The sequence below is a fragment of the Wasmannia auropunctata genome, unplaced genomic scaffold (assembly GCF_000956235.1).
Source record: "Wasmannia auropunctata unplaced genomic scaffold, wasmannia.A_1.0 LD335985.1, whole genome shotgun sequence".
NCBI classification, from domain to species: Eukaryota; Metazoa; Arthropoda; class Insecta; order Hymenoptera; family Formicidae; genus Wasmannia; species Wasmannia auropunctata.
The window spans coordinates 536,511-556,290 of record NW_012026905.1 but is presented as its reverse complement, the minus strand read 5'-3'; the positions used below and the strand labels follow the sequence as shown (position 1 = coordinate 556,290).

Here is a 19,780-nt window from a genome sequence, read left to right as displayed (position 1 = left end):
TCGGACTGGCACGGTGCTGCCGCCTGCCGCGTGTCCCATCAGGCGACACGGCGATTGGTCATTGGCGATTATCGAAGTAGCGGTGGCCACAACACAAACGAAAACAACAGCGGTGCGGCGACGGCGGGGGCGAACCTCCGTTGTGCCGCCCGCTATTATTGTTATGTTATGTCGTTCTCCGTCACGGAGGTCCTGGTGAACGGGGTTCGCATTGCCGGTCGGCGACGACCTCTCGGAAGGGAAATCGAAAGAACGGCGTCCGTCGTCGGGCGCGCGTGTTTACCCGCGCGTACCCAAGAGAGAGAGAGAGAGAGCAAGTATGCACATCACCCCCCCCCCCCGGTTCCATAGCACCGAGACTGACGAGCATAACCTCCGTTTGAGCGGTTTACGCAACGCACTTGTAATAGTGGCTCCGAGGGTTCGCGGCTCGGTCGAAGGGACGAAACGAACGCGGTCCCTCCGCGAGGTTTGCCCGCTCGCTTAGAACGAGAAGCACTAGGTAGGGACGTGAACTCGTTTCCCCGTTTTCCATACGACGCTGCTCGCGGCCCTCAGAGTTGCGGAGGGCTGTCAGTAATTGGGGTCTCGATGACGCTGATTTAACGCGTTGGCGAGATACAGCCGAGAAATGCTACCGTCGCGTAAATTAAATGGACTGCATTAACGTACATCGTGACGTAAACTTTAATTATTTGAAGTATATTACGTACATGTGCACATTTGTGTACACACACACACACATACGTGCCTCCATGCATGTTTTTTATTATCTAGATATTTACAGTTCATTCGAGTACATTGCTTTCAATCGATTATTAGTTATTCAATAATTTAAGGATACGTTAAATTAATGGAAATATTATTTTTCTGTACTTTTGCAGACAGTAACCATGATAATCGTTCAACCGCGATAATGTCGAATTGATATACTCATCCTCGGGTATGTCGTTCACCAGCGAGCTGGACGTTTGCGGGCAAGTGGTGGCCCAAGGGATAATCCTGAGGTCTGAGTTTTTGGAGAGCGAGCCGAAACAGTGCGCAGCTTTGTTTCCGAAGCAAGACAATGTCGGGGAGAGTCAGGTAGAGTATCGGATAGCCATAGCGTTGGTCAGGATGGATTGGTGCCAGCATACTGATGAGATTTCTATCGTAGGTTATCAATGAGGAGATAGTTGTGAGTACGAATGGACATTCGCCAGGCGAAGTAGATTGCCAGAGGACAGAGGCAACTTTGGATTTTGAGGAGAGTCTGGAAACCTGTGTGGATACGGCCGCCAGATTCGAGGAGTCCATAGTTGGTATTCCGCTGACGGAGGACTCGTCGATCACTGAGAAATGGGACGGTGAGAACGTCGAGGCGCCCATTTTGAAGGTAATACATTTGAAAATCAAATGCTCGATTTATTCTTGATAAATTTACCGTATCGACTTTGACAATTGATTGTTTTTACACAATTATATTTATATAAGATTTATTTCATACATATATTTATATGTGCAATAAAAATTATTGTTATTATTTCTATTATTATCATTGTTATTATTTTCATTATTGTACATTATTGCTGTTATAAACATCACCATTATCATGTTGTTTTTGTTGTTGCCATTGCTATTATTATTATTATCATCATTACTGCTATTATTATGCAGGAAAACGAATTAAAGGAGCAGGAGGATGACGAGGAAACGATCGCCACTTTCGTCACCGCGGAGGGACAGCACTTGGCTCTCTATGCTGTGGAAGATTCGGATGAGATATTTGCCGTGGCCGTTTACAACGAGTCCGACGAGCCACCGAATAATTTCCAGTTCCTTATGAAGTAAGTCCGCACGGGATGCAAATTCCTGTGTGTGGCTTTAATTAAAAACCTTGGTTTTCAAAGTCTTGATTTTTTAGAAAAAAATGTAATTGTGTAACGCAAATTAATTTTTATTAAAAAAAACAGTCTATATTTTAAAAATTAAAATAATTTTTTAAATATATTATCATGTAAAAAGAAATATCTTTTGAAAGAATTAGACGTTAATTGCATATATATTCATTTTCATATTTATGATATCAAAGATATAGTCAAGATACTTCAATTGTTCAAGAAATTATTCGGTAGCTTTAAAATAATACACAAACAATATTTTTAAGAAAACAAAATTGGCTTTAGTTAGATTTCAATTTCCCTGTTTTTTTTTTTTACTTAGTTTTGTATGCCGATTACCTAAGAAACTACAAGCGTGGATGTAATTACAGAGCAGACGTGGAGCGTTTGATAGGCCAGGGCGCCGTGCGAACGGTGAAGAAGCCGTCGCAGATGAAGAGACGAGTGTTCACTGGTCCACCGCCGATGTTCTGCCGCAAGGAGGACGGTTTTCTGTCGCAAGTGAACGACAAGACCTCCATCTGCGATGCGTCGTTCAACAGTAAGCAGACCGTTTCGCAGGAGGAGAACGGCAGAGTGGAAGGAAACTATGAGATTTCCCAAAACTATAGCGACTTCATCACCAAGGTTAATTCGAAGTCCAGCGATAGCGTTCACACGGCCGTCGACGAGCAATCGGATATTACGTATCTCATGATGGATGACAGTTTTGTGAATATCGGTATGTATGTGTTTACGATATATGTATTAACTTCGGTAAAGTCGCTACAGTTTTGGGAACTCTCATAATTTCCTTCTATTCTGCCGTTCTCCTCCTGCTCCTCATCGTCATCTTGGTCCTTTGCCTCTCGTCAGAAGATATACCCCCGGTGTTGCTTCCTTCCGAAAGATAGCGACCGAATAAAAATCCGTTCTAATCGGATTTGAACTCGGATTTGAACTATCGGTACAATAATGAAAATATTAACAATAATCATCAATCTTTGGTCGAAAGTAGACGCACACAATTCTGCGCTACGATCGCTACTAAAGTATATGGTCAGATAAAATTATATAAAATAAAGATTACAAAATTAATTGTTCTGAAATTTGGATATCGTAGTTTGTTCGGTAGAGTTTTATTCTGTTCGAAAAGAAATATTGTTTGTATATCATTTTAAAAGCTATCGATAATTTTTGAAACAATTAAAACTATCTTTGATATCATAAATATGAAAATATAAATATATGCTATTAACATACATGTAATTTGACTCTTTCAAAGATAATATATAAAAAAAGTTTATTTTTTAATTTTTGAAATATAGAGTAACATGTTTTTTTAACAAAAATTAATTTGCGTCAATAAAATTTTGTTATACAACACTAACTTTTAATATATCACATAGCAACAATGTGTTTCTTTTTTACGTGGACGTATAAGATAAGGAATGCATGTTTTTAGCCGAGCAATCGCACGAATGTCAAGATGATCTCGAGGACGAGCTGATGGAGCATTCGACGGTACAGTACATCCTCCTAGAAGCTGACCATCAGTCGGACTCGGAGCTGACGTTCGACGAGATCCAGGCGACGTTGCAGAACATGAAGATGCCGTGCAAGAAGTCGTTCGAGACGAACGACAAAAAGTCCGGCGGCAAGTCGCCGGACAATAGCTTGAGTATCCTGCGTGAAACCTCGATGAAGGTCGACTCGCCGTTGAACGAGGACGCGGTCGAATCTGAGCCTTGCTCGTCGCCGCGGTCGACGATCGACCGAACGTGCGTCACGGAGAGCGATCGGCAACGGTTGATCGACACGCTGACCGGCACGTCGCCGCCGACGGTGATGGCCACGTCGCAGACGTCGGGTAAGGTGAAAGTCAAGCGGTCGCGCAAGCAGCAACTGATCTCGGTGGACCGGGACGACGGAGAGATCATCATCCAGCCGGCGTTGATGATGAACGAGGAGCTGGCCAACAAGAAGCGCACTCGCCGGCGCCAGACGTTGTCGTCGCAGATACGCGTCGCCATGGCCGCCGGGAAGAGGATCAAGCGGACGAAGCGAATCAAGCGGCGGAAGGTATTCATGCGGAAGCGAGACTAGTAAATTAGGATTAATTATTGTCGCGTTCTCGACGGTCCAATTTACCGAGTCTTGATCTGCCAGTTCGTCTAATATTTGTAACTCTTTTTAATACTCGTGACTTTCCGTTTAGATGACGCATGTTATGCAATCAAAAGTCGTAAAATTAAATACTTTTCAGAGAACGAGAGAAAATTGAAGAAAAATATCTAAATGTGCTAATATTTTTAAGCGTCAATCAAAATCTCACAAATTCTCGCTTAGATTATCTCTCTAACGTGTCCGAAACCCAGCAGGTCGTGGAGGTGATCGACCTGGATGTCGACGAGGAGGATCAGCAAACGACGCGCAACGTGGTGGAGATCACTCTGGACGACAATAATAAGGACAAGTATTCCAGCGACAAGGAAAACGAGATAATCATGGTGAGGGACTCGGACTCCGATCGCAGCGACGACGACGACGACGACGACGATGAGAGTGACTGGCGGCCCGGTGGTGGACATCTGACGAAGCTCAACGGTGTGATACGTTGCGAGCACTGCTCCAGGAACTTTCGGTACCGACGTACTCTCAAAATGCACCTCCTGGTATGCCAGAAATCGCCGGCGAAGGCCCTCAATCTCGACAAGGCGAAATCGAGGGGCAGAGCGGGTGGCAAGGCCAAGAAGCAGTACGCCTGCAAGATCTGCCAGGAGAAGTTCGACGCGGCCGTTGCCCTGGCACGTCACGTGCGCGCGACGCACTCGCAGCGAAAGAAGAAGTTGCGACTCTCCACGGAAAAGTATGCGATATTTTTTTTCTGTCATACATAAAATTGCTTGTTATTTATCGTTTCAAATCTAATACACGTCTGATTCTCTCTTTCAATTTCTCGTCATCTTGTTTCGACAGATCTTCAAGTAAATCCTTGAGGTCGGTTCAAGAGAAGGAAATGAGTTTGTCGTCGTCGTCGGAGGAGGAGGAGGAATCGGACGAAGGCAAGACGACGGAGAAAGAGCTCAGTATGCTCGCCAGAGTGAAGAGAAAACGAAAGAGGATTAATTATTCGCTGCAGACGAAGAAGCTCAATTGCGTGGACTGCGGCCGGTGGTTCCCGAGTACCGCTCTACTGGACGCGCACAGCCTGCAGCACGGCATTAAGAAAGGTATACTGATCTTGCAAGTCGAAGTTAGAAGAGAAACGTAACGATTGGAATGTAAAATTAATACATGTTATTGGAATGTAACAAATTTTAAGACTGGACGAGAAATATTTTATTTTTTTTATACATTATTAGAGTTGAGTCTTCTTGTTTTCGTAACAAACTATATAATTAATATATGTACTAATATATGTATACATTTAATAAATTTAAATTTTAACTTACATAAATTCTAACTGGCTCTTCTCTTCTTAACAGAAGTAAAATATCGAATGAAAATATCGCGATTAAGAGTGATCGTTACGTTCCTGGACGCGAGATGTCCAAGTGTGGTGGTAGATCTTTCATCTCCATCGTTGTTTTGCTTGCAGAGCGCAAGTGCCATATCTGTAAGAAGTTCATGAAGTCCAGACTACTGTTTCTGCGACACATGAGAATGCACAACGATACGCAGCGCGGCACCGGCAGCTCGACCAGGATAATGCGGCGGAAGCTGCGCGCCCGGCCGAGCACGCGTAAAATCGCAACTCCCCGGAAACGCGGCCGACCGAGGAAGTTCTGATCTTACTCGCTCGCGCGCCCGCAACATGTATAATAATAACATCACACTGTACTCGTACCGCCGCCGTCGCTCGGAGTCTGTTAATCTGTCGTACTTCTTTTCCTTTTCTTTTTCAAAATGATACCCCAGACGTGACTTTTAAGTAAATAGTAATGTAAATAATAATGCGAGTAATGCTCCGATATTACGTATCTCTCTTTCTTTTTGTCTCTCATTCATTTATGTTCGAAAATTGTGTCAGGAAATTGAGAGACTCAATGAATTCTTTTTTTTTTTTAACAATTGATTAAGCCAGAAAGTCCTTGTGTTGATTATGACGAGCAAAACTCTCGAAAGATCCTTGATTTGAAAACTTCAAGATTTTGAAATCGTTTATTGCAAAAGAGATTGCAATTTTATTTTGTTTTTATTGAGATTGTTTCAAAATATTCCGTTAAAATGTGAATTTTTCTTTAATATTTCACGATAAAGATTTTTAAATCTTGACCTTTCTAAAAAATTTCTATGATCCGTTTGCTCCGAGGGACTTGTAGACACTCCAAGATCTTACTGATCTCCGTTTAACATCCATCACGTGCAATTAAGTGCCACCGAACACATCTTTGTAAATAAAAGCGACACGGTAGGTTTGTTAGAAGCTCGACGATGCAATTTATGTATATATATATACACTAATTAATTTAGGAGAGATATGCTGGTAACAACAAAAACGTAAGGTCATATGTATAAATATTGCGATATATATAAATATATAGATACACATTGTATTTGACCTTTGTCTAAAGCAATAAAACGATGAAACAAGGCTGTGGATTCGTGGATCTTATAGGCATATCTGCTCTTTTCAACTGTACATCACACACACACATTTTCCTGCATTTGAAATAGGCAAAGCGTATAAATTATCTCATATATTATATATCTTTCTAAATGGAAAATATTTTTCTTCAAAACATTTTTCGGTAAATTGCACCCGCATTCCCAGAATAATCGATATTGGTACTTCGTGAAATTAACATTTTTTTCCTGTTCGAAAATTGCAGAGAAGAGACGGAAAATGCGATTACGAAACATGGCCATCCTTTATAAGAGTTTAATTAAACGTAAAAAATAAATAATTATTTCGCCGTTTAAGTCTTAAATTTCTGTAAGGGAGAAAGAATAGGTGAACCCGCCTAAGTACGGAGTGCATCGAGGTTGAGGGAGAAACTGAATGAACGATATTTAAAAAAAAGAGCATATTCATTAAATACATGTACAGAACACGAAATAGAAAGTCGCACACATTAAGGACATTTATTACATCTAGGTGAAAGTTCAATTTCTTAAAGGATGTGTAGGGTTCTAGCTTTTTCAAGAAAGTTCACTTCACGCTTTCACCTTCCTCTTACTCCAAGTTATCCTGTCCTCGTAAAATCGGATAACGATCTGAGGACACTTGGCATTGGCTTCTTTGGCAGACACCATGTCGACGGAATCCGTCCCTTTCCTGCGCAAGCGAAATGATCTCTGTTCGTCAATCGACTTCGGTTATTTTCAATTTACTTAACATTAGCCACAGATTTCTATACATTAGCTTAGATTCTCCTTCACGGCGTCTATTACGCGGTATTGTAATTTTTTTACCAATTTCTCGGAAATTGCATGATGAAAATTGTAAAAAGTGCAAGCAAACTTATTAAATATTTATTAGCACTTGTTAGAATTATTAATTATTACTTATTAGAATATCATAACTTAATTCATTGGTCATCACCTAGTGAATTTGCTCTTGTATTTTTGTAATTTTCACCAATTTCCGAGAACCGTAATATTAAGTCCCTGATATCCGTTTCTACCAACGTTAATTAATTTAATTCAATCTCGGTTCAATTTTCTCATTTATTTTTATTTCTTTAAATATAATTTTTAGAACTAAAAATAACTAAAAATTAGCAAGCAAAAACCGAGATTAAAGTTAATCCACGTAAATAGGAACGGGCGTAAATGTGCGTTATAGATTACCTACCATTGTATCAAATACATCAACTCTCCGTTGTCATTCGCCGAGCCGAGAATCTTATCCGCTTCCAATCCTCTTTTAAATCCCAGCGCTCTGCTGCCGTCATCTTCCATCGTCTTTCTTTTGTTATTCATCTCGTCAAGGTGATTAATTTTCTCTTCTTTAATAAAAACCTCGTGCAAATTTGTTTCGATTTTGCCTAGCACACGACAGAAAGATAAATTAACGTCGCTGGCAATGAGTAGCAAGGAATAATTAGTTAATTATAAGAAAAAATGAATGAACTGAGAAAGATTAAAACTATAAATTTAACAAGTTAAAACTTTGAAGACGCAATCCTAGTAAAATATTATAAGGACTTAGAATCGCTTACATAATTAGAAAAATTCGCTTGACGCTTTTTGCAATCACGTTTGGATTTTTAAATTCGATTTTCAAACCGCTGGTGCGGCTTGCGTGTGGTAAATCACAAAACGAATTGTCCGCATGTTCTCTCGCGTGTAATAACGGAGCAAAGATTTCATTTGTTTCGTAGTACGGAGCAAAGGATTATCGTTGCCGCGCACATGCTGTCAATTTTGTCACAGCGATCCGGCGTGTGTAAACAAACGTGTTTAAAAGGCACGCGCGCAAACCACATCCTGTGCGAAACGGTAAACAACCGTCGAGGTTAGGGTCGTCGCAGTAAAGTCTATCGGCCGCATTCCATTTTCTTCGTCTTCCTTGTTTATGTATAAGAGTTCAACAGGACCAGGATTTAATAGACGAATTGAAATGAAATGCAAAAAAAAAAAATTCTACAAACGCCGATCGACGTCGGTTAAGAGCTTTATATGTCTTTCAAAAAATCTTTTGTGGAGCAAAAGTACGTCCGAACTGGTCGACGCGCCGCACGCGATCTGGCCACGCTCTGAACTCCGTATCGAAAATTATCGAAATACGGACTTGATTCGAGATTGGACTTAAATCGCTATAATTGGAAATTGGAATCGAAACAAAATTGGGACGAGCCAAGCCTAAAATTTATTTCAGCGATCGAATTTGTCAAATTTGTAAATCTCTAAATAAATTAAAACGGAAATTCTAATTTAAATGTTCAAGAAAGAAGAACGGGAAAGATCGAGATGATAAGAAGAAAAGAAGAAATTATATCTAATATATAAATATTAGTCTTTTAACTGTTAGGAAAAAGTCTTTTGAAAAAATTTATGGTTTAACGAAGACTATATATTGGACATAGTTTTCTTTCCTTTCTCTTCTTTTTTCTTCTCTTTTTTTCTTAATTCTTTATTTTTTTCTTCTCTCTCGTTTCTTTTTCTTCTTTCTTTAATGCATTTACATCTGTGTATGAAATTATAATTTCCATCGCTGGAATCCCTTTCGGACTTACTTTCCCATTGGCCGTCGGGGCCACCATGTGAATTCGCCATTAATCGATTATCCGTCCGTCCGTCGGGCGGTCGGTGTCCGGCGGCAGCAGTGGTGGTGGCGGGGGCACCATATTGATTTTTTGCGACGATCGCTGCTGCCGCCGCCGCCGCTGCTGCTGCTGCTACTACTGCGGACGGTGGTGGTGCGTGCGCTTGCTGCTGCGGGGTCGCGGTGGCGTGGTAGTGAGTGGTGGTTACGTGAGACGTGGGACGTGAGATGCCCTCCTCCTGAGTCCTGGCTCGCTGCTGCTGCTGGCGGCCCACGTTCGCACGCTGTCGACGACGACGCGCCTGTGTGACGAGGAGGTGCTGCTACTGCCGACGAGGGGACGACGACGACGACGTCGCGCGTCGGTCTGCTGCTGTTGCTGCCGTGTCTCGAGCCACGAGGGTGACGAGGAGGAGGACACGTGCCGTGGCGCGGGCGTAACGTGACGTGACGTTGGCGTGGCAGCGCGGTGGCGGCCGGGACGATGCCGTTGGTGGCTCGGCACCGCGGCCGCGACATTTCCATGGAAACGTAGACGCGGCTGGTGCGTGCGGCAGCAGGCACCTCCGCCGCGTTTGTTATACACTTCCACCTCCTCCTCCTCCCCCACCTTCGCCGCCCCGGTCGTCGCGCCGCGCGATGTCATCCGCCCGCCGCGGCTGGCCTCCTGTCCCCCCGCGCGCGCGGTTAGGTTAAGTTAACCTGACGCGGGACGCTCAAGCTTACTTCAGCCTCGCCCCGACGACGCTCGACGGGTGAGATTTCCGCCTCGCACCGTCCCGTGCCTTCTGTGCCGTCGACTGTCACGACTGCTGTTAAGGTTGCATTTGCGTTCTCTCGCCTCGCACTTACATCTCTCTCTCTCTCGTCGAGTCGTTGATGTTTCTCGTCTTCCACCTGTGTGCTTCCCTAGTTTCTTCAGATATTCATATATACGTGTCGCGTAGGATAATCACACCGGTCGTTCAACCGTCGAAATCATTTTGCGAGTCGATCAATTTTTGAGATTCTATTCTATTCGGATTTAATCAAATGTGATTGTATACTGACCTCTTGCTGCGTCAACACATTCTTTCATAGAAAACACAATGATGCCGATTATCGTGTTCCCCCCCAATTCGATTGAATCTTCTTGAACCATCGGCGAAACTCAATCGTATCGTACTACAAATCCGTTCTCTATTCAAGCTCACGTTCCTATCTATTAACGTCGGTCGAAATCGCGCGCGGACATGCCCCCATCAACAATCGAGAAATTCCGAGAAAACGTCAACAAATCCCCTGAGAGAAAGAGAGGGAGAGAGAAGGTCGAGGGCCAGTTACCTTCATGCTCAATGTAAACAAACGGGGAAATGAAATTCCTGTAAAAACAACGTGGCACGGGTTCGGAATTCAGAAGCTGTGACGAGAGCAGGAATGAATGACAGTCTCGCCGTGTGCTTTCAGCGACTGGATTAAGGGGGTGGCACGAGGAGTTTCGAGGAAAAAAGCGTGGCTTCTCTCGCTCGCGGGAGGTGAAAAGGAGAGGAGACCCCCCCATCAGGAGCAGCGATCTCGGTGCTCGCATGCCGTTTGCCCAGTTAGATTGTGAACAATGAGCAGCTGGACGGAGAGAATGCATCGACGCGCCGCAACGTTAGGAAATGTTGTAACCAGCTGCGGACATCCCTCCACCGAGCCTCCGCACCCGAGACGCCTGGAAAAGTTAGTATAGCGCTGCTTGAAAAAAGAAAGAAAAAAAAAACGCTCGTCCCTCGGCCGCACGTTGATCGATATTTTATCTTTAGATGCGTGCGTTATATTTAAGATTAACGCGGCGATGGTTTTTCATGTATTTATACCCGCGTGTCGCGCGGAGACACGGTATGGATTTGTATTTTTTTCCTCTCTGTCGAGGGAGGGGAAGGAGACGAATATACACAATGCATTGATTGCAATGCAACACGCGCGGTAAAACAAAAAGAAAAAAAGAAATAGAGAATGCCGATCTCTCATGTGATCGTGTGTATTTAATTGAGCATAAATTTGAATAGAAATTTTCGAAAAAAGTCTTGGTTGCAATGGCATAACTTTAACAAAGAGTAGAAAGCATATAGATCGTCTGATTACAAAATAGACTTATGTAATTGCGAAGTCAACTGATCGTTTTACACGAGTTACGTCCACCTCTATCGATGTAGACATTAACTTTAATCTCGGTTTAATTAACTTCTTATCTTCTTTAAATTCCTAGAACTGGATAAAGATAAAGAAAAGAGTAAGTTGAATCGAGATTACAGTTAATCTACGTTGCTATATAAATGGACGTAGTTACCTTAATATTCCTTTTTATCAATGTAGGTTCCTTTGATCTCGATTTAATTTATTCTTTACCTTTTTTTTTTAGTTCTGAATTATGAAGAAAGAGTTTTGAACTGAGATTAAAGTTAATTGGTAGAAATGCTGACCTTGTACATGAGCATTAATTTAGTATAGCTTAATAAATTAAGCACAGCGAGACGATGTGTTGAAGAGGAATTTGACCGGGGTAATGAAGACCTTTTGAATTTTTTCGCAGATGTGATAAGTTGATACATATTTAACGGTGTGTGTGTCGGGCGAGTATTGTCAGCACTCCGCGTTATGTGTTCTCGATGCTCTGAGGAGAGGTAGAAATTTGTAAGTAATTGCAGAATTTGAGAGAGGATTACGTGCACCGTATGTTACTAATATGGCATAACTCAGAGATCCGTCGCGTTAATAGCGCTGACCCGTTGAAGGGCTGCTGGTGCTGTCCGGCGGTCGCCGGAAGTAGCGATGTTTGGTAGCGTAGTTTTGCGTAACAAACGCCACCACCCGTGCCGCCTCTAATTCAACGTGCAACCCGCTCTCTACCATTAGACAGGCTCGCTTTGATATATCGCGTTCAGAGTTGAATCGCACGCAATTGTCCCGCCGTTGCCGCGTTCGGATTTTGAGTCAAATCCGAAGGTATTCGCGTCTCCCTGTGAAAGTGACGTTTTGCACAAGCCTCTGCTTTCCTTTTGCAGGGTCAAGTTCGGCGTACCCCTGAACGAAGTGTGCAAGAATGACATCCCCGGCCCATTACTGGTAAATAACGAATGTCTTCCCAATTTATAAGCACATTTTAAAACATCCGCGGAGTAAATTGTAATTTTGTAATAATAAAATCTTTATTCTCCAGGTCCTTATATTGAAATTGAACAAGGAAGCCCCGCACAGAAAGGACATATTTCGGGCGCCTGGCCATCACAGCAACATGAAGAAGCTGGTGCACTTCCTGCAGACCGGGCATCTGGTCAACATAGACAATTTCAGCGTTTACACGATAGCCAGCGTGCTGAAGAAGTTTTTGCGCAAGATACCCGGTGGGATATTCGGCAAAGAGATGGAGCAACAACTGTTCGCCATAATCCAGTTAGATAGCGTGGAGCAACAACGGGACCAGATACACAGGTGACTGATCTCTCGCGTTATACTAAATAAATGAATCCGATGGAACGTCCTTCCATCGCGTACCTATATATATTTTAAAACGTCCGCGGAGTAATCGTAAACTAGAATAATAAAAATTTTTATACGTATACACGAGGATCTGCCTTGAAAACTGTGTCGTTTGATTTGGCTTCATAAAAGAAATTAACTGCTGCGCAGATTAATTACCTCCATGCCGATGTACACGCAACGGTTGCTGGTGCTGCTGTTCGGAACGTTCAGGGTAGTGGCGGTAAACTGCGAGCGAGCGCACACGGGGATGACCAGCGAGGCCCTGGGGGTATCCGTGGCACCCTCGTTCTTTCACAGCTGCGTCAGCGACGGCAAGACCGCTAAGATGGAGGACGTTCTCAGATTTAAGGTATTATTTTACATGAGTTCTGATTTTTTTGTCATCATGACAGTTTCTTTTTCTGCCAGTTATTATCATTTCTTAATTAATATTATTAATGCTCTTTAATCTGAACATTAAAAAATTATTTTGGTTTAGTTTAATTTAAGCTGCTTAAGAAAAAAATCTTTTCGTGATTGCTGTATTTTTAATTTTTCTTTTTGGAACACATTTTTTATAAATGTATAAATTTTTACGAAGATTGCGAATCGCTCGTGGATTTATTTTTCTTTTTTTTTTTTGTAATTACAGTCTTAATTTTTCTTTTTTATTTTTTGCTCTTTTTGTGTACATATTTTTTTATAAACGTACAAACTTTTAAGAGAATCTTCAGTCTGTGAACCGAATCGCTCGAGGATTTATTTCGTTGTAAATCGAGATTTTGTTGAGGATTTCAATTTATTATTTGTCGGTAATAATCGGCAAATTATTTCCAGGTTGCCACCCGCATCACCAAGTTCATGATAGACAACTTTGGCGTTTCCAATCTGTTCGGCAGGGACAATTACGAATATTACGCGCGCATAACCGGCCGGATATTGAAGGTGGAGGAGGATTGGATCTTTAGTTTCCGATATCCGCCGGACACTCTCGTGTCGAGTAAGTGTTTACGCGCGCGCACTTTCATTCGCGACGATTTAATTCGCGCAAGTACGACCTGACTGTGTGTGTGTGTGAATTTCAGGACAGCTGTCGCTGGAGGCTGAAAAGTCGTGGTTGCAATATGAGTGCGAGAAGTGGGGATTGAAGTTCAATTTAGAATGTAAGTGGATCTGATTTCACATCGAGTTGAGAGCATTAAAAATCGATCGTTGTAAATCACACTACGGCATTAAAAGTGACAAATCACGTTTCTTTTTCTTGCGCGATATTTTTTGCATAACTCCCTCTCGTATTTAACAAGGAAAGATTTTCATCTTTTTTTCTTTAAGAACGAAATAATTAATAATTAATTTAATAATTTATAATTTTGTGTGGCGCGAGAAAAAAAATTTATATATTTTTATTCGTGACATAATCTAATATCAGATAATAACATATAGAACTTTAAAGACACTTCAGGAGTATCGCTTTGTACAATATCGTATAATAATTGCTAATTCACGCGATAGGTATGTCCCACCAGGAGGAATCGCAGTCAACTCCGGCGTTGATTCACGTGCCGGAGACCGTGAATCTCGCGTCGTCATTAGGCATGATCCCGGAGAACACCTTACTCGAGAGTTACACGCGTCTCTCGGTTAGCTTAGAGGAAAACGGCCTGTTCCAGGTATTAAAATCTATATCTCATAAATTTATATTATAATAAAATAATAAAATCTATAAAAGCGATTTTATTATTTTATAGATTTTATTATTATTTTAAAAGCGGTAAGAGAGCGCGATCATGCTCGCGCGTGGCATCACAAATCGCCGTAATGCGAGAAATATTTGGAGCGGCATAGCAAATAGATTATGTCATTATAGGCGCCCAGTCGTTCGTCCAGTAACGGCAGTCAACATTCTAAGCGCGGAACGGCGTGCATGACGCTGGAAGAGCTCCGCGCGGTGAACCGCTACGCCGAGAGCACCAAGAGCCTCAGCTACCTGCCGCAGGTAAGACGATCGCGTCTCGCAACGACGACGATCAGTAGAACAATTGATGTTGAACTGTGAGTAAAACTCCGTGTCATCGTGTGGTTTGCGATCGCAGGTTCACGAGAGGCAAGCCGCACGGATGCGAACTAGATCTGAATGGTTTCTCACGCCCATAATGGCCTCGGACAGCGATCCCTCGGCGATACACATTCTACGCGGTTCCAATCGGTCTTCCTCCGGCAATATCGGTAAACAGTCACATTGATTTCAGAGATTCCCTTGATAACCGGAAAGAACAGAATCAATATGAGCTCGACATTTCTGCTGTTGTATATCGGAATTTTTTAAATTTTTATGTTTTATTATGTTTTTTTTTAAGGTATTATATATTTTTGTATCGCGTTATGATTAAATTATATTATATTTTATATTATTTTTATATTTATTTGGAGAAGCTTTATCTTGGCTTGCGTCAGTCTTTTCCTCTTCTCAGCCTCTTTAATCTTTCGAATCTGGTTCCACCTTCGAGAACTCTCTTTGTTTACTGAAATTCCTTCGAACACACAGCCATGGGTCTGAGCGCCAGCGCGGAGTCGGTGAAGCGGCCGAGTCTACGGAGGACGTCCTCCAGGGAGAAGCAACGCTGGCACCGCAACTCGTCCCGTCGCAACAAGGAGAACGGCACTAAGGGGGCCGGCCGCTCGGCGACCGCGGCGGCGGCTGCGGCGGCGGCGATGACGATGACGGAGGCGTCCAAGTCGCGCTCCCTGGAGGCGATCAAGACCGTGAAGATTGTGCGCGTGATGGTGACGGATCAGGATCAGCAGCAGCAGCAGTCGCCGACCGAGATGCTGGCCGATAGCGGCCACAACGAGATCTTCGAGGAGCAGCACTCCAAGGAGGCGCGCGTGCCGTCGCGCGCGAGCGGCGACGGCGTCATCGGGCCGCAGGACTGCACGGAGATGGACGTGAAGACGTTCCACGTCACTCTAACGTACAAGCCGCGGATATAAAACGACTTTGATTTTTTATTACTTTTTTTTTTTACTTTATCATAGTCTAATCTACGACGCTTTTTAGGAATTATCGGAAACGGTATTACTATATAACTCTCTCTCGCGCGCGTGAAACGTACGTAAGTTTCGCGTTTGTGGTTACCCCAAATATTATTACGTAGTCACAAATCTGGACGACGATTTTATCCTCATCGTTCTCGTTATCCCCGACGTTTAGGAAATATCCAATTTATCTCGTTCACGATTTATGTATATATATGATCTTTTTTTCTTTTTATTTTAATACTGACGCTCAGGAGTATTGAACTCGAGATACCTTCCTCGTGTAAAATTGCTTATGTATAACACATACATATATACGTACACACATACACGCATACATACACACACACATATACACGCATACACGTACAAAGATTTATTTATTTTCGCCATATTGTAGTTCAAGTGTTCGTTAATTCGTTCGTTTTAAAGGATAGTCGTGAGATTTTATCGTTTCCCTATCCGTGTAACAGGACGATCGATTAAGTTACATTACGGAGGAGGGAAAGGGAGAGGTTTTACACACGAGAGAACACGCGGGCCCTTGATTTTCGTTGAACGTTGAACCCCGGTTTGAACCTCGATTACTCTCGCGTAATAGACAGCGGTATCGTGGCATTCCAGACGCATTTACTCTTGCCCGGCGATATATATTTTAATTAAAACTCTTCTCGCGTAACTCGATAATTTTCAATCGATCGGAGACGTTCGCGCGGATTTTTTTTCTCTCTCTCTTTGGTCACACTCGAATCCATGCGTATCCACGACCACCTTGCATTTATTCCAAGCTATTAGAAATTACGAACTTTAGACACTTCGGAAACTTGTCCCATCGATCAACCATCGCGCGACGGCGCGTAACACACGCAGGGTGTCCCACGACGTGTCCGGCTGGCAAACTCTTCGTGCAATCCTAGAGTTTTCATTTTTCCCTCGATAAAAAGGATATTTCTTTAGAATCACGCCCGATTTTGGTCAGTGAGCTCTTATTTCCTTCGTTTAAATCCACACAAATGGATCTTTATTAAAAAGAAAAAAATTATTTAAGACATTGAGATAACGCTGAAATGCTCATGGAATTGTGAGAGAAGGTAGCACTCGTTGAAACGTCTCTTCTTTAAAAAGAATTCGTAAATCAAGCTTACGATATTGCCGAGGATGTTCATGGTGTTCCTCGGCAGGGGTTTCGACTCGCTACTCGTCCTAGGTGGATTCGAAAATTCCGGCGGCTCCTTCCTTTCCCGGCCAATCTGTAGACGGTACCAGTTTGCGTTCAGCTTAGCCGCATTTTTCTTATCCTCCTCCATCACTTCGTGCCTCCTCCCAATTTCCTCATTCTGTTGCCTTGTTAATCTTCTCCTCGAGTGCACTCGCTGCCATGGCAATTGCATGCATTGTAGAAACCTCGCTGGACCGAATAGAGTTACATATAGAGATACGTCGCGGGACACTAGGTGTATGTGTGTGTGTGTGTATGTAAAGAGAAGAGGATTCGGTAGATCTCGCAACGTGTTTACGCGAATTCCCTTCGTCGCGACGTATCGCGGCGCTATAAGCACACGAAGCGCACCGTCACGGTTGTTGCATGCCAAACTAGTAGTACATATAATCCATACTTGTAAGACATCGATTATTAGAGACATCGTCGTATTGTCGCGTGTACGTTACGAAAAATCGTTGATAATACCACAGGCGGGGGGGGGGGGACCGAGTCGACGGAGGTGGTACGTTCGAAGCACTCGCCCTTGAATTTGAAAGGATTTGAAAGACGGTAAGGGTGTGTAGAGCATATACATACCCATTAATTGATGAAGAAAACGTTGGTTAATCATATATATAATTTCTGTTTTTATATTTTCAACCAATTGCATTTCTCTGTCACCTACCCTGCGAAACACGCACTGTCGAGTCGGCGACAAAACGACCCTCGTGTAACGTTAAGAAGTATCTAGAACCACCTCCGGCGTTGCGTTCCACATATTTCTTTTTTTTTTTTCCTTACCTTTCGAATTCACGGGAGATGCTTAAACGACTCCGTCTCCGTCGACTCGTCCCCGTGTTGTAGGAACTACATACGTGTTAGACGCTACTTACGATATTACTCTCATCTAGAGCGAACGACTGCGAAACCGAGAGTACGTTTACCACCGCAAGCACGTAAGACAAAAAAAAATAGAAAAAAAGAAAAGAACAACGGCATACACATATTAACGACATGCTACACAACGAAAGTGTTCCGTAAAATAAAAGTATATGTAGCGTATAATATCGATGGGGGTCGCGCGCGCGCGGCGGACGTTCGGTGCGGATTTTTTTTGCGGTTGATTCGAAACCAACGGAGGGTAGTAATCGACATTAGTAATATCGCGTAATAATTGCGGGAACTTGATCGGGTGTGGGAGCGACGGAGAACGCGGATTCGAGTCCTCTCCGTGTCTCTCGCAACCGAGGAGCCATTTTCAAGCCGTCTTAAACCGCGACACGCGTTCGTCGATAATTTATTTAAGAAGGAAAATATTGAGCGTAATTGTGGAGACACGTATGTGCATAAAAGCCATGGAGAGATCTTGCAATGAGCGATTACGATTTCTATTAAAAAAAAAGGAGGAGGAGAGAAGTAAATGAATTTTAAGATGGTTCGGAGATGAGCCGTTTAATCACTTCTCCGCGAAAGGCCACTACGTAAATTTAATATATTTATGATTAAAACAATATAATAGCATGTAAATACCGAATACCAAAAATGTAAAGTTATTATATATATTGGACGTAATATATATATATATATATACACACATATATATAATATATATGCAAAATGTAAACGCGTGAAAGTATGTATGTGTGATCGTGTTGAATGTCGCCGCATCGAATCGTCGTGTCGAACTTGTAAGTGTAACTTGATGTGTCATTTCGCGACTGTGGGACGAGACAGAGACAGGGTGGAGGAGAGGATGAGGAGGACGAGGAGGAGGCGGAGGAGGAGTGGCGAGAGGGAGAGTGCCGGGGATTCAGGTGCCGAGCAGAGGGAAGAAGACGCAGGCCCAGACGAGAAGGCACGCGATCAGGAATAGCAGCAGCCTCGTGCGAAAGCTGTCCCAGCCGACCAGGATCATCCTCGGTGGCGCGCGTCTTTCCGTCGCCGCGGAGAACTGAAACACGCACAATCGTCACGCGCGGTCGGGAACGCCGTAAACGTAAAGTGAACATGGATCGCACGTTGTCATCCACTTGCTGCTCCTCCTCGTTCTCGTCGCCGTCATCGTCATCGTTGTCCTCGTCGTTGTCGTCGTCCCGCAATCTCCACGCGCTAGGATGCTGTCGCATCGGATCCGTTTCCCGATCTCGCGTGTTCGTCGACGTCGTTGCCGTTGTCGTCAACGACGGCGGTGCCAGCTGCGACTGCAACTGTGACTGCAGCTGCGATTGCGACTGCAGTTGCGGCCGAGACCGAGGCTGCTGGCTCCTGCCGGTCGACTCAGGCCGCTGCCCGTTCCCGATAACGTTAACGCTGCCGTCTACCGCGGATTGCGATTCGCCGAGCCCGTTGCCGTCGGATTGTCTCGCGAGATACATGCTCGATCATGCGTGCGCAGTCATATTTTTTTACCAACGACAATTTCATCGCGATGCCGCGTAGGGGAGAGAGAGAGAGAGAGGGGAACCTGGGCGGTGTTCGATTCGAGAGAGCAGGAGGACGGAGGTGAAGAGACAGTAGAGAGAATTCTGTAACTCCGAAACGCAAAGCGTCTGTGTGTAATTCTCTCGCAGCCCCCATGACATTTAAATTGACACTTGATTCTCTTATTCCTCCCCCTCCCCGTTTCTCCCCTACATCGCGGTCGTTTTGAAATCCTCGCCTATTACGATCCCGGCCAAAAAAAAAAAGAACGCGGAGCACCGTTAAGCTAATTTTGATCAAAAAATTCGTTCATTTATTTGTCTGATTAGCGTAAGTGTCGCGTGACGTGAAGAGAAGGCGAACGAATCTTTTGATCGATTCTAACGATTTTTGTAGATTTACTAAGGTCCGCGCAATTTTTTAAGATCTTTCTTAAGAATCGCGTCTCTCTCAGTATTATTTACAACTCTGTGTAAAGATTTGCTGTACTTTTTAATTTTTTAACACCAGACTCAGCGCGCAATCTGCTCGAGTATGATAATAAAGGGATTAAATAATCTAACG

The 19,780-nt window shown here is 43.4% G+C and overlaps 4 protein-coding genes across 8 annotated transcripts; 2 read left to right on the top strand and 2 right to left on the bottom strand.

Annotated features, from left to right (window-relative positions):
• Positions 1 to 66: 66 nt before the first annotated feature.
• Positions 67 to 6,483, top strand: LOC105454433. Of its 5 annotated transcripts, none has more exons than XM_011697030.1 (9): positions 67 to 317; positions 885 to 1,083; positions 1,157 to 1,375; positions 1,657 to 1,826; positions 2,252 to 2,601; positions 3,325 to 3,941; positions 4,238 to 4,728; positions 4,839 to 5,092; positions 5,461 to 6,483. In XM_011697030.1, exons 2-9 carry the CDS (start codon positions 946 to 948, stop codon positions 5,649 to 5,651), a joined length of 2,430 nt encoding a protein of 809 aa, XP_011695332.1. In that variant the 5' UTR covers positions 67 to 317; positions 885 to 945; the 3' UTR covers positions 5,652 to 6,483. The 5 variants fall into 5 exon arrangements, with proteins under 5 accessions (XP_011695332.1, XP_011695336.1, XP_011695335.1 ...); XM_011697034.1 differs by lacking the exon at positions 67 to 317 and adding an exon at positions 372 to 502 and having other exon boundaries at positions 2,252 to 2,421; XM_011697033.1 differs by lacking the exon at positions 67 to 317 and adding an exon at positions 372 to 502 and having other exon boundaries at positions 4,241 to 4,728.
• Positions 6,484 to 6,874: 391 nt separating this feature from the next.
• On the bottom strand, positions 6,875 to 8,565 carry LOC105454432 (chromobox protein homolog 1). The gene is made up of 3 exons (XM_011697028.1): positions 8,027 to 8,565; positions 7,660 to 7,852; positions 6,875 to 7,140 (listed from the first exon to the last, which is right to left on the bottom strand). Exons 2-3 carry the CDS (start codon positions 7,785 to 7,787, stop codon positions 7,020 to 7,022), a joined length of 249 nt encoding a protein of 82 aa, XP_011695330.1. The 5' UTR covers positions 7,788 to 7,852; positions 8,027 to 8,565; the 3' UTR covers positions 6,875 to 7,019.
• A 1,742-nt stretch (positions 8,566 to 10,307) lies between these two features.
• On the top strand, positions 10,308 to 17,294 carry LOC105454430. Its single transcript, XM_011697026.1, has 10 exons — positions 10,308 to 10,776; positions 12,102 to 12,162; positions 12,257 to 12,528; positions 12,727 to 12,928; positions 13,396 to 13,558; positions 13,644 to 13,721; positions 14,071 to 14,228; positions 14,426 to 14,554; positions 14,652 to 14,784; positions 15,104 to 17,294. The coding sequence occupies exons 1-10, from the start codon at positions 10,667 to 10,669 to the stop codon at positions 15,547 to 15,549; spliced, it is 1,752 nt and encodes a 583-aa protein (XP_011695328.1). The 5' UTR covers positions 10,308 to 10,666; the 3' UTR covers positions 15,550 to 17,294.
• Positions 17,295 to 19,774, bottom strand: LOC105454429 (DNA topoisomerase 1-like). Its single transcript, XM_011697025.1, has 2 exons — positions 18,814 to 19,774; positions 17,295 to 18,746 (listed from the first exon to the last, which is right to left on the bottom strand). Exons 1-2 carry the CDS (start codon positions 19,168 to 19,170, stop codon positions 18,606 to 18,608), a joined length of 498 nt encoding a protein of 165 aa, XP_011695327.1. The 5' UTR covers positions 19,171 to 19,774; the 3' UTR covers positions 17,295 to 18,605.
• Between the last annotated feature and the right edge of the window lie 6 nt (positions 19,775 to 19,780).

Excerpts from the sequence above, each read along its gene's own strand:
- LOC105454433 (XM_011697030.1), top strand. The coding sequence starts at position 946 with ATGTCGTTCACCAGCGAGCTGGACGTTTGCGGGCAAGTGGTGGCCCAA. Across the intron at positions 1,084-1,156 it reads ACAATGTCGGGGAGAGTCAG|GTTATCAATGAGGAGATAGT; the intron begins GTAGAGTATCGG and ends TTTCTATCGTAG. Across the intron at positions 5,093-5,460 it reads GCAGCACGGCATTAAGAAAG|AGCGCAAGTGCCATATCTGT; the intron begins GTATACTGATCT and ends TTTTGCTTGCAG.
- LOC105454430 (XM_011697026.1), top strand. The coding sequence starts at position 10,667 with ATGAGCAGCTGGACGGAGAGAATGCATCGACGCGCCGCAACGTTAGGA. Across the intron at positions 12,929-13,395 it reads AGGACGTTCTCAGATTTAAG|GTTGCCACCCGCATCACCAA; the intron begins GTATTATTTTAC and ends AATTATTTCCAG. Across the intron at positions 14,229-14,425 it reads AGGAAAACGGCCTGTTCCAG|GCGCCCAGTCGTTCGTCCAG; the intron begins GTATTAAAATCT and ends ATGTCATTATAG.
- LOC105454429 (XM_011697025.1), bottom strand. The coding sequence starts at position 19,170 with ATGTATCTCGCGAGACAATCCGACGGCAACGGGCTCGGCGAATCGCAA. Across the intron at positions 18,747-18,813 it reads AGCAGCAAGTGGATGACAAC|TTCTCCGCGGCGACGGAAAG; the intron begins GTGCGATCCATG and ends TGCGTGTTTCAG.
- LOC105454432 (XM_011697028.1), bottom strand. The coding sequence starts at position 7,787 with ATGAATAACAAAAGAAAGACGATGGAAGATGACGGCAGCAGAGCGCTG. Across the intron at positions 7,141-7,659 it reads TTGATGTATTTGATACAATG|GAAAGGGACGGATTCCGTCG; the intron begins GTAGGTAATCTA and ends TCGCTTGCGCAG.